Here is a 14,206-nt window from a genome sequence, read left to right on the forward strand (position 1 = left end):
GATGATGAGCAACGCCAGTGCTGTAAGTTATACGGACAGGCAAATATGTTGGCTCGTAAATTTTAAATGTGCACCGTTGATGTCAAAATAGCACTTTTTAGAGCGTACTGTACTTCATTTTATACGTCACACTTATGGTGTAGTTATAGTAAAGCTAAAATGAAAAAGCTTCAGGTGGCATTTAATGATGCATTAAGAATCCTGCTTAAGTTCCCAAGGTGGATGAGTGCAAGCCAGTTGTTTGCATCTAGTGATGTTCCTACTTTGCATGCCGTTTTAAGGAATTATATGTATAGTTTCATGTGTCGATTAAGTGATTCAAGAAATACAATTATAAGAGCCTTAATGATCCCACATTAATTGATACAAGGTATTCTTCCTTGTTCTGGAAGCACTGGAATTCAAGTTTGTATGTTTTGTTGTATGTGAATGTATGTCGGTATGTAATTTTCTTCTTTTGTGTATTTTATTTTTATTGTGATATGGACCAAATGGTCTGAAATAAAGAAGTAATAATTATTTTTTTCCATAGCTTGTAATTGATCACACACTGTTTACTTGAAAAATTGACAGACAAAGTTGAAGAAATATTTCCTTCACTGAGAAATACTTATATGTTACACGTTATTGTTTTTTTATTCAACACCATTAATATTTAACATTTTTAAACAAAAGTGTGTTCTCATCATCAGCATATTTACTTTAAGGCTGGAATACACTAAACGGATATTACTTGAACAGATTTAGAAACACTAGACACCACACAAGTCAACAGAGAAAAAATGAGCATCATACACAAAACAACTCACATAGAACAATATATGGTCTAAAATTATCTCAAAATACCAAACATGATTGATATTCTCCAACTGGATGGAATCATAGTCTGAAGCTAAAAGTAAAAACCATATAGTCTGTGTTCATTATACACTATGTGATTTTCTGTGAAATCTGTCAACTGCTCAAAATCTGCAGACTGACTCTGACTTTTGGCAACTAGCATTGACTCCAGATTCCAAATCGGGACAAAAACATCAGGTAAAACTCATGTACAGTAATGTATTACAGCCTTTAAATGTGATATCGAAATTGGCACTGTGAACTATGATATTTCACCATTATTTGTACTTATTTATAAAATTTTGGGAACGGTTTTTGTGAATATTATACATCAGTACTTTGTCCATAAGATGAAAGAAATCAGCTTCTGACATAAGCTGAAAATGTCTGTGTGTCTCCCTAGTAAAATACTTGAGTGTGTGAGCGTAAGAACGTTTCTCACCCCTCTCCGTCTGGCTCCAGGATGAGTGACAGTTCAGCCAACAGCAGACCAGAAAGAAAATGCTGCTGGCGGAACGGCACCGACAGTTCGAACATGCTGACCACACCCTGATCCTGAACGTGACAGGAGAATGCTGAGCTCTACAAGAGAAGACACAGAAAATGCCCGCTTCAGCACTGATATAGTAAAGTAAAGTGCAATTTATTCCCTAAGAGGATTCCACTGAGTGTGTCCAGCTTGATATAATGGCAGACAGTCTGCAGACAGAAACACAACATCCATCATGACAGGATTTAAACTCTACAGTGAGAAACACTCCAACGCACAGTTACAAACAAATCAGGAAACGCTACAGCACTGACACTAGATTTCTGTGGAGTATTAGAATGTGGTCAGTTTATATAAACATTTGGAGAAGAGCACTCTGTCTAATCCACCCAAGAAAACATGAACATCCAGCTCTCAAGAGTGGAACAAAACAAACATGTAATTATTGCCAAATTTCACAAACCTGAACTAGTCAAGCTGGAGGACTAAAGTAAATCTGTCAAATAATCACAGTCTTAAACTGGTTTCCCACCGAAATTACCTGGAACAATTTGTCCCAGGAACTTTTTTCCCCCCCAGACCTATTGCTGTCTGCGTTTCCATCACGGTCTAAAGTACGGAAAAGATTAGGCAAATAGTCTGGTGACGTAGGTCTGCATGCGTTTCTCAATACCAAGTACGCAAATTTCAGACTCAAAATTTTGCCAGGGATGGGACGACGCAAGTCCGGTAATTCTTGCTAATAGCATATCGAAATATGATATCAAACACCACTGCCTCTTTTCATTTTCATTTAAATATTAATAGACGCAGAAATGTAGTTCAGGGAATGTAGGCTACATACATTTAGGGCTGCAACTAACGATTATTTAAATAATCGATTAATCTGTCGATTATTTTTTCCGATTAATCGATGAATCGGATTTTTAAAAAAGAAAGAAAAGCATTCATTTCCAACCCTTTATTCAAAAACAGAACTAAAATCTTTAGAAAGTGCACAAACATGTTGCTCCTTGAACATCCCTGAGCTGTTATAATAATAATAATAAAATAAAATAAAATAAAAATGGACTAACACAAAAAACATACACATGTATGCTTTACATCTGCCAAATATATAGACTTTTTGGGGTGCAAAAATTAAATAATTTAACAACACTGCGTCGTTAGCGTTGGTATTGTATCAGACACTTGCATTTAACATTATATGAAAATCAAGCTCAAATGGAGTTAATAATGTTTTTGATCGATGGTCTGATTTTTGAGAATTTAACATGTAAATGAAGCATTTTGGTGCACACTGACAACAAAAAGGAAAAAGACAACATATGCTTCAAGTAAAAAAGCACATTTATACCACAAACTTTTTGGACAGTGCGGCTGATTCATTCAGAAACGAGGCAAGTGACTACTGTCTTTATGAATGGGTGACTGAATCATTGACTCACCTGATTTGTTCAAAAACGAGGACTCATTCAGTACTCATTCTGTGCTCGGAGACACAAAACAGTTCTGCTGTGGCTTTGATTGAAACTTCGTCAGCGAACTTGAGCAAAAACAGTCAATTTTGTATTACAAATTGTGAACTTTGTGTCTGTTTCACTCACAATGAAGAACTTCCACGCCGACGACATGTTTACATGTGGATGTGAGCGTAAGTGTGCCGTCTAAACGAACCGGCTCGGAGGATCAGCTCGTGAGATGAGGTGTACTCGATTTGAAGCAGCAGCGCGCAGACCGATCGGCGTATGACTTCAAAGTACCACGAGAGCGATTCGAAAGCATGCGGAGCCATCTGCTCTCTGTAGCTCTCGCAGTGCTTGGATGTCATACAACGATCAGTCTACGCGCTGCTGCTTCAAGTCAAACCAAGAAAGAGACTTTGGTCAAACACACTCCTGTCTATGATCTTGCAATTGATGAATTTCAAAACGGCGAATTTTGCCAGGGATGGGACGACGCAAGTCCGGTAATTCTTGCTAATAGCATATCGAAATATGATATCAAACACCACTGCCTCTTTTCATTTTCATTTAAATATTAATAGACGCAGAAATGTAGTTCAGGGAATGTAGGCTACATACATTTAGGGCTGCAACTAACGATTATTTAAATAATCGATTAATCTGTCGATTATTTTTTCCGATTAATCGATGAATCGGATTTTTAAAAAAGAAAGAAAAGCATTCATTTCCAACCCTTTATTCAAAAACAGAACTAAAATCTTTAGAAAGTGCACAAACATGTTGCTCCTTGAACATCCCTGAGCTGTTATAATAATAATAATAAAATAAAATAAAATAAAAATGGACTAACACAAAAACATACACATGTATGCTTTACATCTGCCAAATATATAGACTTTTTGGGGTGCAAAAATTAAATAATTTAACAACACTGCGTCGTTAGCGTTGGTATTGTATCAGACACTTGCATTTAACATTATATGAAAATCAAGCTCAAATGGAGTTAATAATGTTTTTGATCGATGGTCTGATTTTTGAGAATTTAACATGTAAATGAAGCATTTTGGTGCACACTGACAACAAAAAGGAAAAAGACAACATATGCTTCAAGTAAAAAAGCACATTTATACCACAAACTTTTTGGACAGTGCGGCTGATTCATTCAGAAACGAGGCAAGTGACTACTGTCTTTATGAATGGGTGACTGAATCATTGACTCACCTGATTTGTTCAAAAACGAGGACTCATTCAGTACTCATTCTGTGCTCAGAGACACAAAACAGTTCTGCTGTGGCTTTGATTGAAACTTCGTCAGCGAACTTGAGCAAAAACAGTCAATTTTGTATTACAAATTGTGAACTTTGTGTCTGTTTCACTCACAATGAAGAACTTCCACGCCGACGACATGTTTACATGTGGATGTGAGCGTAAGTGTGCCGTCTAAACGAACCGGCTCGGAGGATCAGCTCGTGAGATGAGGTGTACTCGATTTGAAGCAGCAGCGCGCAGACCGATCGGCGTATGACTTCAAAGTACCACGAGAGCGATTCGAAAGCATGCGGAGCCATCTGCTCTCTGTAGCTCTCGCAGTGCTTGGATGTCATACAACGATCAGTCTACGCGCTGCTGCTTCAAGTCAAACCAAGAAAGAGACTTTGGTCAAACACACTCCTGTCTATGATCTTGCAATTGATGAATTTCAAAAACGGCGAATTTTGCCGAAAAGCGACTAGTTTGCAGGTATTTTTATTCTGGAAAAAAGTAAAAAAGCTTAATAGATAATTACATAATTTCCCTGCCTATGTGTCACTTCCCTTGTATTGATTGTGTGAATGTGGTCATGAAGGTCCAGATATTATTAGGTCAAACACAGAATCTGCACTCTACACATTTATGCTAACAACAATTTCTGTTTTTGTATAAAACGATGCGAAAAGTCAAGCTATTTTCTGTGACAGCTTGACTTGTACCTGAAACATTCATTTAAGAGTAACAGAAAGTTAGCTAGTATGAAAGACTATGTTAGTCTGAGTGTGTGTGTACCTGAGAGGTGGTGGAGGATGTGGAGGGTGAGGGGGACGCGGGGGGACTGAGGGTGGCGCAGGGCAGGTTCAGGGTGACGTAGTGCTCGTGACTGCAGACGATCCGTATGAAGTCCATCCTCAGTGCTGTCAGAGAGTTGGGGTTTTGCGCCGTGTGGAGTTTATTATTAATCTGAAGACATAAATGCACCAAACTGTCATCTGTCACTGATGGATTCACAGCTGCGCCTCATCTGCAGGTGTCTTGTTCACTAAACCACTTGCAATCCATGTAAACCAGGCACTATGTGCACTAGTGCGCTTTTTACATTTTATGTGTACAAAGTCTAGTGATCATGGCAGCAGAAATTCATCAAATGATGACAAAACTATGGATAAGAGCATCATATATTCAGACTACACTGCTCAAACACACTGAAAGCATTTTAAAATGTGTGCTTCTGTGTTTGTGCATGTACCTGTTTATAATACGAGCGAATGAGGTTGAAAACAAAGCCTCTGTCCATGAGAGACAGCAGGTCATTGAGGAAAAAGGCCAAGCTGCTGTTTAACCTCTCCACTAGCTCCACATCCTGAAATGCACACAGATACTGATTCAGACAAAGATAAGCATGCTTCCTGTTGATCCACAACAAGAGTAAACAGTCATAAAACAGAGCAGAAACCACCAAAAAGTCTCACACATCCCCTTATCCACATAAGGTCTGAGTTCCTCCAACAGTAAAATGAGATCTGCTGCTCTTTTACCTTGTGATATCTGCCGGCTATATCTGCACTGATGGCACACACTAAGGCAGCAATGTCGTCCACAAAGCGGTCTGGGAAGCGCTGGCGTCGGGGCATGTCCAGGCGTGAGGACAGGAACAGATGATGGGACATGCTCTTCACCTGTTATCACACACAGAAAAATGAGTGATATCATCTGAAGCTTACAAAACTCACCAAACACAAGGTTTTTCAAAACTTGAATGTCTAGAAATTATAGAAATAATTCAGTCAAACTATATGTGGAACTATTAAAGGGACAGCTCACTCAAAATTGAAAATTCTACATTTTTTTATTCACAAGATGGTAAGTAAATGACAACATTTTTTATTATTATTTTGGTTGAACTAGCCCTTTAATTAAAAATTAAAAGGTAAAAGACTATTTATATTGTTCAAAGCTCAAAAATGGTCAATTGTGCCCACATCATAACCAATTCTTGTTTTACTAAATTGTAAGAACAATTTAATAGCTCATTACTCTCGTTTTAAGTAAACTGTGTGCACAACATAATTAGTTTGCTTTGATTTAACTAAAATGTAGCTTAAAGTGTACTAAAATGTTTTAGTAAAACAAGGGACCAAATTATTATATTGTGCACACAATTTACTTAAAACCAGGGAATAAATTGTTATATGCGTACAGTTTAGTAAAACGAGTTAACAAATAATTATGTCGTGTGCAAGATTTAAAAAAATTTTCCTCAATGTCATGTGCGGGGCTCCTTAATCCTCAGTAATATTAATGATTTGACTGCACTAACTCTATCAGATGAGAACTGAATTGATCTGGAAAAATGGCACTAAATTTGCAAAGACACCGTTACTGAACTGAATCAACATTGACTTGAGCTGAATAATGGTATTACTGTCTTCTGTAGAGCTGCTTTATAGTTGAATTGAGTTCATTTAATTTCATGCAATGAACACTGCAACAGTGACACTGACATTGAACTAAAGTAGAGCTGCTTTTTTATTTTTACAACAAACACTTAATACCTGTTTTATTATTATGAAGCTGATCTGTGTTGTATAAAGTGCTACAGAAATAAATATGAGTTGACTTTAGTTATTGATGTACAGTACAGTAAATGTAAAAGGTTGGAGGTCTACTGACCATGAGCTGGAAGAAGAACCAGGCCTGCTGCAGAGACGCCTCTCTCACGGTACTGGTGCTCACCACCCACTGGAGAGCCAACTCTTCATGAAGTAACTGACCGCAGAGAGCATTATTACAAAATATCCATACAGAACACAACCACACACATGCACACACACAATGAAGGCAGACTACTTTAAAATAGTAGTAATATGTGTGCATGAAAAAGATGAAGTGGCTCAATGAATGGGTGAGTACATAAATGCACGACTGAAGGAACGAATGAATAAGAGAGTGCACGGGTGAGTAAATGGGTATGTGCTCTACCTTCTTGGCGATCTGCCTGGAGGGAGGACAGAGAATGGAGGCAGTCTCGATGAAGGCAGACATGCGATTACAGGCACGCTCACTGGCCTGCAGACCAGTGGGTGAACAGAGAGCAATGGTGGTGGTGATGATGATGATGACGAAGAATGGAAGACAGAAAGATAAGAAAAAAAAACGAGGGAAGAGGGGTAAGGATCAATGCCTGCTACATACACCAACCCAGATCCTTTTACAAATTTAAAATAACGACACGTAATCCATGCTACGTTAGGGATAATGTAGTCAGCCGGTCATCAATGCAAAATAAACCCTGACAGCGTGATTGAGGTCTTGTATAATCCTTAAGGGGTTTATTTTGTGGTTACCCAACTTATTACATGGCTACGCACCAAATAAATTAAATAAATGTAAGGGAGGATCTAATCACATTGATGTGACACTGTAGTAGTTAATCGCATTGGGTGAATCATGTAACCTAGGTTTTGTTCCTCCATCACTCCAAGAGGCATGTAATGCTGTTGGTAACTGGACTTCTGACTGACAGGCAGGAGAAGCACAGCACACAAAGGCAAGAGAGATGAGTTGGTTGATGAAAAGGAGGAGGCATGAACACAACCTTCTACACAAATGCTCACATATCCTCAGACACAGACAAAAATACATAAAAACAAAGCCAAATGAACAGCAGCAGAAGATTACAGAGTATGATTACAGAAGTAATACCAGAGTGAAGGCAATAAGAGCATACAGGATGACATGGTGTAGGGCTGGAATATGGACTTTAGCATTTAGCATTTAATCATATAAAAGTTGAGAATACGGGGAATTAGGGTGTAGGGGACAGTAAAATAAATTTGGGTAGAGTTTGGGACACTAACAAGTCATGTTGGGTTAAGGGTTTGAGACAGCGACAAGTAAAGACAGGGTTAAGGGTTTGAGAGTAACATGCAATGTTAGGGCTAATTAAGACAGTAACAAGTAAATGTTACAACTGTTAAGTGTTTGAGGCAGTAATAAGTAATGTAGGGGTTAATATTTTGAGACAGTAACAAGTAATGTCAGGGTTAAAATTTTTGGTAAAATGTTTGAGACAGTAAAATTAAAAGTATTGTTAGGGTTAAAAGTTTGAGACAGCAAGAAGTAAAGTTAAGAGTTAAAGGTTTAAGACGGTGATAAAGAATGTTATGGTTAAAAGTTTGAGAGTAATATGTAATGTAAAGGTTAACGTGTTCATACATTATCAAGTAATAATGTTAAAAGTTTAAAATAGTAATAAGTAATGTAAGGGTTAAGAGTTTGAGACAGTAACGAGTAATGCTAGAGTTAAAGGTTTAAAACAGTGATAAGAATGTTACTGTTTAAAGTTTAGAATTGTAACAAGTAATGTAAGGGTTAAGAGTTTGAAACAGTAACAAGTAATGTTAGGGTTAAAGGTTTGATAAAGGAACACAATGTCAGGGTTAAATGTTTGGAATGGTAACAAGCTGCACTGAGACTGAGACAGTAACAGGTCATGTTTCCAGAAAATAAAAGGTTATATTAGGTTGTAGAGTTTGAGATGGAACAAATAATGTTATGGTTAAAAAATGTTTGTGTAGTAAAAGGGTCTGAGGCAGTTACGGGTTATATTTGGGTGTATGGTTTAAGGCAGTAGGGAGGGACATTAGGGTGTAGGTTTGATTGGCACCTGCTTGAGCTCACAGCTGGAGTTGGGGTTCCGACGGAGCACTGCCCTTGAGCCCCCTGGAGCGTAAGCAGAGTTTACCCAGGAATGTGAGCGGTCTATCCCCTGCTTATCCACCGACGACACAAACACACACCACAGTGCAACACAGGGGAGGCAGAACAGCCACATACAGGTGCCACAGGGAGGGGACGAAGTGCAGGAACAAGAATTAATTTAGAGGAAGGTGGGGGACAATCAGGGCACAGTGAAGGAGGGGAGAGGGTAGGAACAGCAGCACCATAGCAAAAACACAGCACCATTATTAGCAGAGCAATCAACAGCTAGCACAGGAAACATCTCACAGTCAATCTTTGAGCCTGTAGCTCCAGCACAACACAGTAAGAGTAGGGCAGAAACTAACTATTTAACGATTTTGATCAATCCGCTAATCTGTTATTTTCTCAATGCAACATTTTTCAGCATTTTTTTTTTTTTTTTTTCACAGAAATAGCTTTGTTTTGCAAAGTGATGTCACTGATTAGTTAATTCAATTTGTTGTAAAATAACTTTACTATTAGACTTTATTTTATTGATTAGTTTTCCCCCAGTTTTTCACCAACAAAAGTTTGGTTTAAAAGACAACAACAATAACAGCAACTATGACTTAGTGCTTCTTTTAATGCTCAGTTCCTTTTAGCTGCATAGGCAAGGTAGAAATAATATAGGACAGAGAGGCCACACTGCAGTAGCAACCAATCAGAAGCCAGAGGAGGAGCCGCCCACCTTGCTGCCGATGATTCTCTGCACCTCCTCGTCAGGGGTGGCTGGTGTTGAGGCCAGGTCAGGGTTGGAGTTACTAATGCTCTTGGAGCGGGACAAGAGCAGGCTGCTGGGTCTTGCTGTCGCCCGAGAGAGCGTTGCATACTGCATGGGGAGATCATACGATGCGGCTCCCACTGAAGGAGGAAGTGGGATGCACAAACTTAAATAAGCATTCTGCTCTTGAGTGAGTATAAATGTGAGTAAAGCATTTACCACAATACATAAACACTGAGCCCCAGAGAAATGAATCAGCAGAGTTTAAAGGTTAAAAAACATTCACACACAGTTTTAGCAATGGTTCAATAACTCTACGGTACACAAAAGGGCATTATCAAGACTTCAAAGTTCACAACGAAAAATGAGCATTTCGTCATAATTTAGTCACCTCCAAATTATTCTAAATTGTATTTCTTCCATGAAAGATGTACTGCATTATGTATCTCTCATATCTCACACTTTAAAGGGTTAATTTACCCAAGACTGAAAATTCGGTAATTAATTACCCATCCTCATGTCGTTCCAAATCCGGAAGACCTTCGTTCATCTTCAGAACACAAGTTAAGATATTTTTGATGACATCTGAGAGATTTTGACCCTGCATAGACAGCGACAGAACTGACACATACAAGGCCAAGAAATGTAGTAAGGACATTGTTAAAATAGTCCATGTGGTTCAACCTTATTTATGAAGCTATAAGAATACTGTTTGTGTGCAAAGAAAACAAAAAAAAAGTATGACTTTATTCAACAATTTCTTGAATGTGGTAGTTGCGTTGCTGTCTATGCAGGGTCAGAAATTTCTCGGATTTCTTCAAAAATATCTTAATTTTTGTTCTGAAGATAAATGAAGGTCTTAGGGTTTGGAACGACATGAGGGTGAGTAATTCATGACAGAATTTTCATTTTTGGGTGAACTATTCCTTTAACATTGAGCTGTATTTCTCACTCACCAGCAGGGGGAGATACAGGCTCTGTTGTGGGCAGATGGAAGCAGTAGTGGATATAAGAGGACAGCAGATTGTTGCGGCCATGATGGTCCTGGTTTCCCTCTAAGTTCTTATGGACCTGGTTTACTAGCAGAGCCATGGCTTCAAAAGCAGCACGGCCAAGATTTACTGGATTTAGAGGAAGGAGAGGAAATGGATTACACAAGGAAACACCAAAAGATTGGAGTGTAACAAGTAATATTAGAGACCAAATCCAGTGTTGCTAACCGATCTGTCCTGCTATGACAGGAGGGTGTACGATTAGCAATATGAGCTTGCTCATCAGCTGATGCAGGAAGCGCACGCAAGTGTCCAGCAGCGCCCCTTTCAGAGCCGCCATGCTGGCCTTCAGCTCCGCCTCCACGTTTGCCTCTGTGATTATACCATCCTTCAGCCGGAAAGGGAAGGAGTACTCCTCCAGAACATACACAAGTGTGAAGAACTTATCCAGGTGGGGATCCTACACATATTAATGAGACATGTATGTGAATGCACTTTTGCAGAAATCTGTTCAATCAATGTTTTTTGTTTCTTCTGATTTTTCTTTTCATTACCTGTGTGTGAACTGAGGAGGCTGACTTCACCTCTACATTAAAGACTCCTTTGTGGTTGTCCACCCATTTCATCCCTGGTAGCTGAACCTGAAACACACACAGGCCACAACATATTCTCAGCACATGTTCACATTCCTCCTAAGATTTTATAGCAAAGTTGATGTTGCAATTCATCCCTAAATCATTATCTGCCACTTGGACAATTAGGTTGCATGATTTAATAAAAAATTTTAAAAATCAGAATTTAACAATTTAACTATGAATATATTCACTATGAAAAATTTTGTAACTTTTCAACATTTTATTAATTTCACTATTTCCAGGTGTTCTATTATCACTGAAGCACAGAATTCAGTTGCACATTCTGCATATAATTTGCTTTAAACCAAAAATTCTGTTATCATCTGTCACTTTTCATGTGGCTCCAAATCTGTATGACTTTTGTCATGCGGAACACAAAAGAAGGGAATAACTGAAAAGTCAGAGCTGTTGAAAAAACAGTGATCACTGACTGTCAAGTTAAGCATGTTTTTGCTTGGTTTATTTAAAATATGCATATAATAAACATATAAGGTTGAAATTTGAACCTGGGTTCCCTTTTATGCTGAATAAAAACTGTATCTTTAGACTAACTAGAAGCACATCCACTGCTCAGCGTTTTTCTGTTGTGCACATGGCTGAACTGATTGTGCCACAGCATGAATCTACAATTCCCACCAAGGTTTAGACTTGACTCATAAATATTACTGATTACATAATGTGACGCTTGCTCAGTAGGCCTATGTGAATTACTAAAAGGAAGACTCATGAATATTAATTAGGACATGTGACTGAAAGCCTCAAGAGTGTTATGAAGCATCATCAACATGGGAAAATTAATATTCATAAGCTTACCCTTTGTCATAGTAAAATTCATAGTCTCATCTCAATTGGATTTGTAACTTGCAATATGACATGTCACTTGCATAAAACTGGCATAATTTTTTTGTGTTTTATGATGGACTTGGTATAGCAGGGACCAGGTTTTTCATCACTCCACAAATAAGCTGGAGTGATGACATGCTTCTCTGTGAAGCACGGAGGGAAGTAATTTTTCTTAATAGGAAATAAAATATTATTTTAAGCAAAAACTGTGGAAAAATTATTATTCTGATGTCCAATATCTTTCTTCAGCTGTCTAAAGTGTTGTTGACGCCTTCAAATTAAACTATCTTGGTTGTACAGTTGATTACGAGGTTTATAGTAACAATGACTTCTTGTATTAAATTTAATATTATGCATAATATTGGTCCATTAATTATTATAATTTCTATTTTTGTTATAAGTGACAGTTATTTTTGGCACAGTTAATTATTTTCCATAATTTGGAATATGTCTAGTTGAAAACCAGATTGAATTTATTGTAACTAATTTTTATTAAAAAATACTTATTAATTAAACATCAAAATAATTGTAATAATAATAATAATGCTAATAATGATTATAATTTTTTATTAGTATAATAATATTATTCAAAATAATTAGTAGTAGTAAATAAAAAAAATAATTGTAAAAATTGTTAAAATGTCAAGTGCTTTAAAAAAAAAAAGAAGTGCCAAGAGTCAACAAGTGTACCATACTTCTTGAAAGTTCTTATTTTATAAAAGATGGCAGGTAGTAGTAGTAGAAGTCTGTGAATTATGGAGACGAAATTATTAAAAAAAAACAACAACAACAAAAACATACAATTACAACTTACCTTTTTGACATCTTTAACTTCCACACACACATTCTCACTCACAAACAAAACCACTAAGCATCACAAACACCCAGTTCAGAATAAGTCTCTTACGTCAGGAGTGAGGACTGAGTAGCTGGGTGGAGGTTTCTCTACAGAGACAGGCAGACTGAAGGAGCCGGTGCGCAGGCGGCCGTGCTGCATGAGGGGGATCCACTGCAAAAAACAACAGGAACTATGATTAACCTGCACAGCCTACATGCAGTTCAAAAACATTAACGTGCTATATATGGCCTACAATCACATGACGCTACAACTTCAAATGTGTCATAAGCAGAATCAGGGGAGGTGCTACTGAATCCCAGCAGGGAAAGAGAGTATGTGGGAGGTGACTTATGAGGACGCTCCAGGTGTCTCTGAGGGGGGACAGGGTCACATGGAGGTGAGCGTTTCATCAGGTAGCCTGGAGCGCTTCTCCAGCGCTGCGGGAGTGTGACTGTCAGGAGAGGATAGAGAGGAAGAGGAGAAGAGAGGGGGTCCTTCTCTCACCGTGTAGCCCACCGGCGTCTCCAAGGGGGTATTCTGCTTGGGCTGGCAGCTGATGTGATAGAAAGTGAAGAGCAGGTGGTGGTTGTCGGTGAGGTTGGCAGGAATCTTCATCTTTACCTCCTCGTAGAACTCCGGGGACCTGCAGAGATGGAGAGAGGAGATTGAAAAAGGCTGAAGTGGTTTTCAACTAGGGACCGGGACTCATGAGGGAGACTCTGCAAACTTTCAAGGGGGCTGCTGGATAACTTCAAATTATTACATTTCTTTTTAATAAAATAGTAAAAAAATTATATGATTTACTTTGTTTTGAAATAATAATAATTTTAACATAGTTGACATTGATATTATGAATAGGGCTGTCAGTTGAACACGTTAATCTAATTAATTAGTTATGGAAAAAAAAAAAAAAAGTGTTAATTTTAACACAAATTTCTTCTTTGTTCATACACCGATCTGTGCTATTTTTGTACCAATTATTGCAAATGTGATATTGATTTTATACAACAGTTCAATTAATAAGAACCTAATACAGTGTTATATTTTAGACACAAAATTGTCTGTTTTTGCTCAGTTTTGCCAATGCAAATATTGCCTATTAAAGCCACAGCAGAACACAATTTCTGAATCAATCCACATTTTGAACAAATCAGGTGAACCAATGATTCAATGGCCCATTCATAAAGAGAGCCATTTACTTCATTTCATTATTGCTATTTAATTACTTTTCTGTGAAGGCTAAGCCGTATTCAGCAACCATTACTCTAGTCTTCAGTGTCACATTATCCTTCAGAAATAATTCTTTTGTCAACCAATTGTCTTTACTAGAAAACAGTTGTAAATTGACAATTTTTTTTCAAATATTACTGTTTTTATTACTGTGTTT

The 14,206-nt window shown here is 37.8% G+C and overlaps 1 protein-coding gene across 5 annotated transcripts in view; it reads right to left on the minus strand.

Moving 5' to 3' along the window:
* The window catches only part of LOC131537439 (dedicator of cytokinesis protein 7-like), an 88,447-nt gene that overhangs the window by 17,702 nt on the left and 56,539 nt on the right, over positions 1-14,206 (minus strand). For 3 of the 5 annotated variants that reach the window (XM_058770849.1, XM_058770848.1, XM_058770847.1), the window contains 13 exons: positions 13,324-13,462; positions 12,889-12,990; positions 11,058-11,144; positions 10,732-10,963; positions 10,468-10,632; positions 9,479-9,651; positions 8,717-8,818; positions 7,030-7,116; positions 6,721-6,816; positions 5,586-5,726; positions 5,297-5,410; positions 4,840-5,010; positions 1,283-1,422 (listed from right to left, as the gene is read on the minus strand). In XM_058770849.1, the coding sequence (XP_058626832.1) occupies positions 1,283-1,422; positions 4,840-5,010; positions 5,297-5,410; positions 5,586-5,726; positions 6,721-6,816; positions 7,030-7,116; positions 8,717-8,818; positions 9,479-9,651; positions 10,468-10,632; positions 10,732-10,963; positions 11,058-11,144; positions 12,889-12,990; positions 13,324-13,462 (1,749 nt within the window). The remainder of the gene's footprint in view (positions 1-1,282; positions 1,423-4,839; positions 5,011-5,296; positions 5,411-5,585; positions 5,727-6,720; positions 6,817-7,029; positions 7,117-8,716; positions 8,819-9,478; positions 9,652-10,467; positions 10,633-10,731; positions 10,964-11,057; positions 11,145-12,888; positions 12,991-13,323; positions 13,463-14,206) is intronic. The other 2 variants (XM_058770851.1, XM_058770850.1) reach the window with 2 other exon arrangements.

This window comes from Onychostoma macrolepis, chromosome 03 (genome assembly GCF_012432095.1).
Source record: "Onychostoma macrolepis isolate SWU-2019 chromosome 03, ASM1243209v1, whole genome shotgun sequence".
NCBI lineage: Eukaryota > Metazoa > Chordata > Actinopteri > Cypriniformes > Cyprinidae > Onychostoma > Onychostoma macrolepis.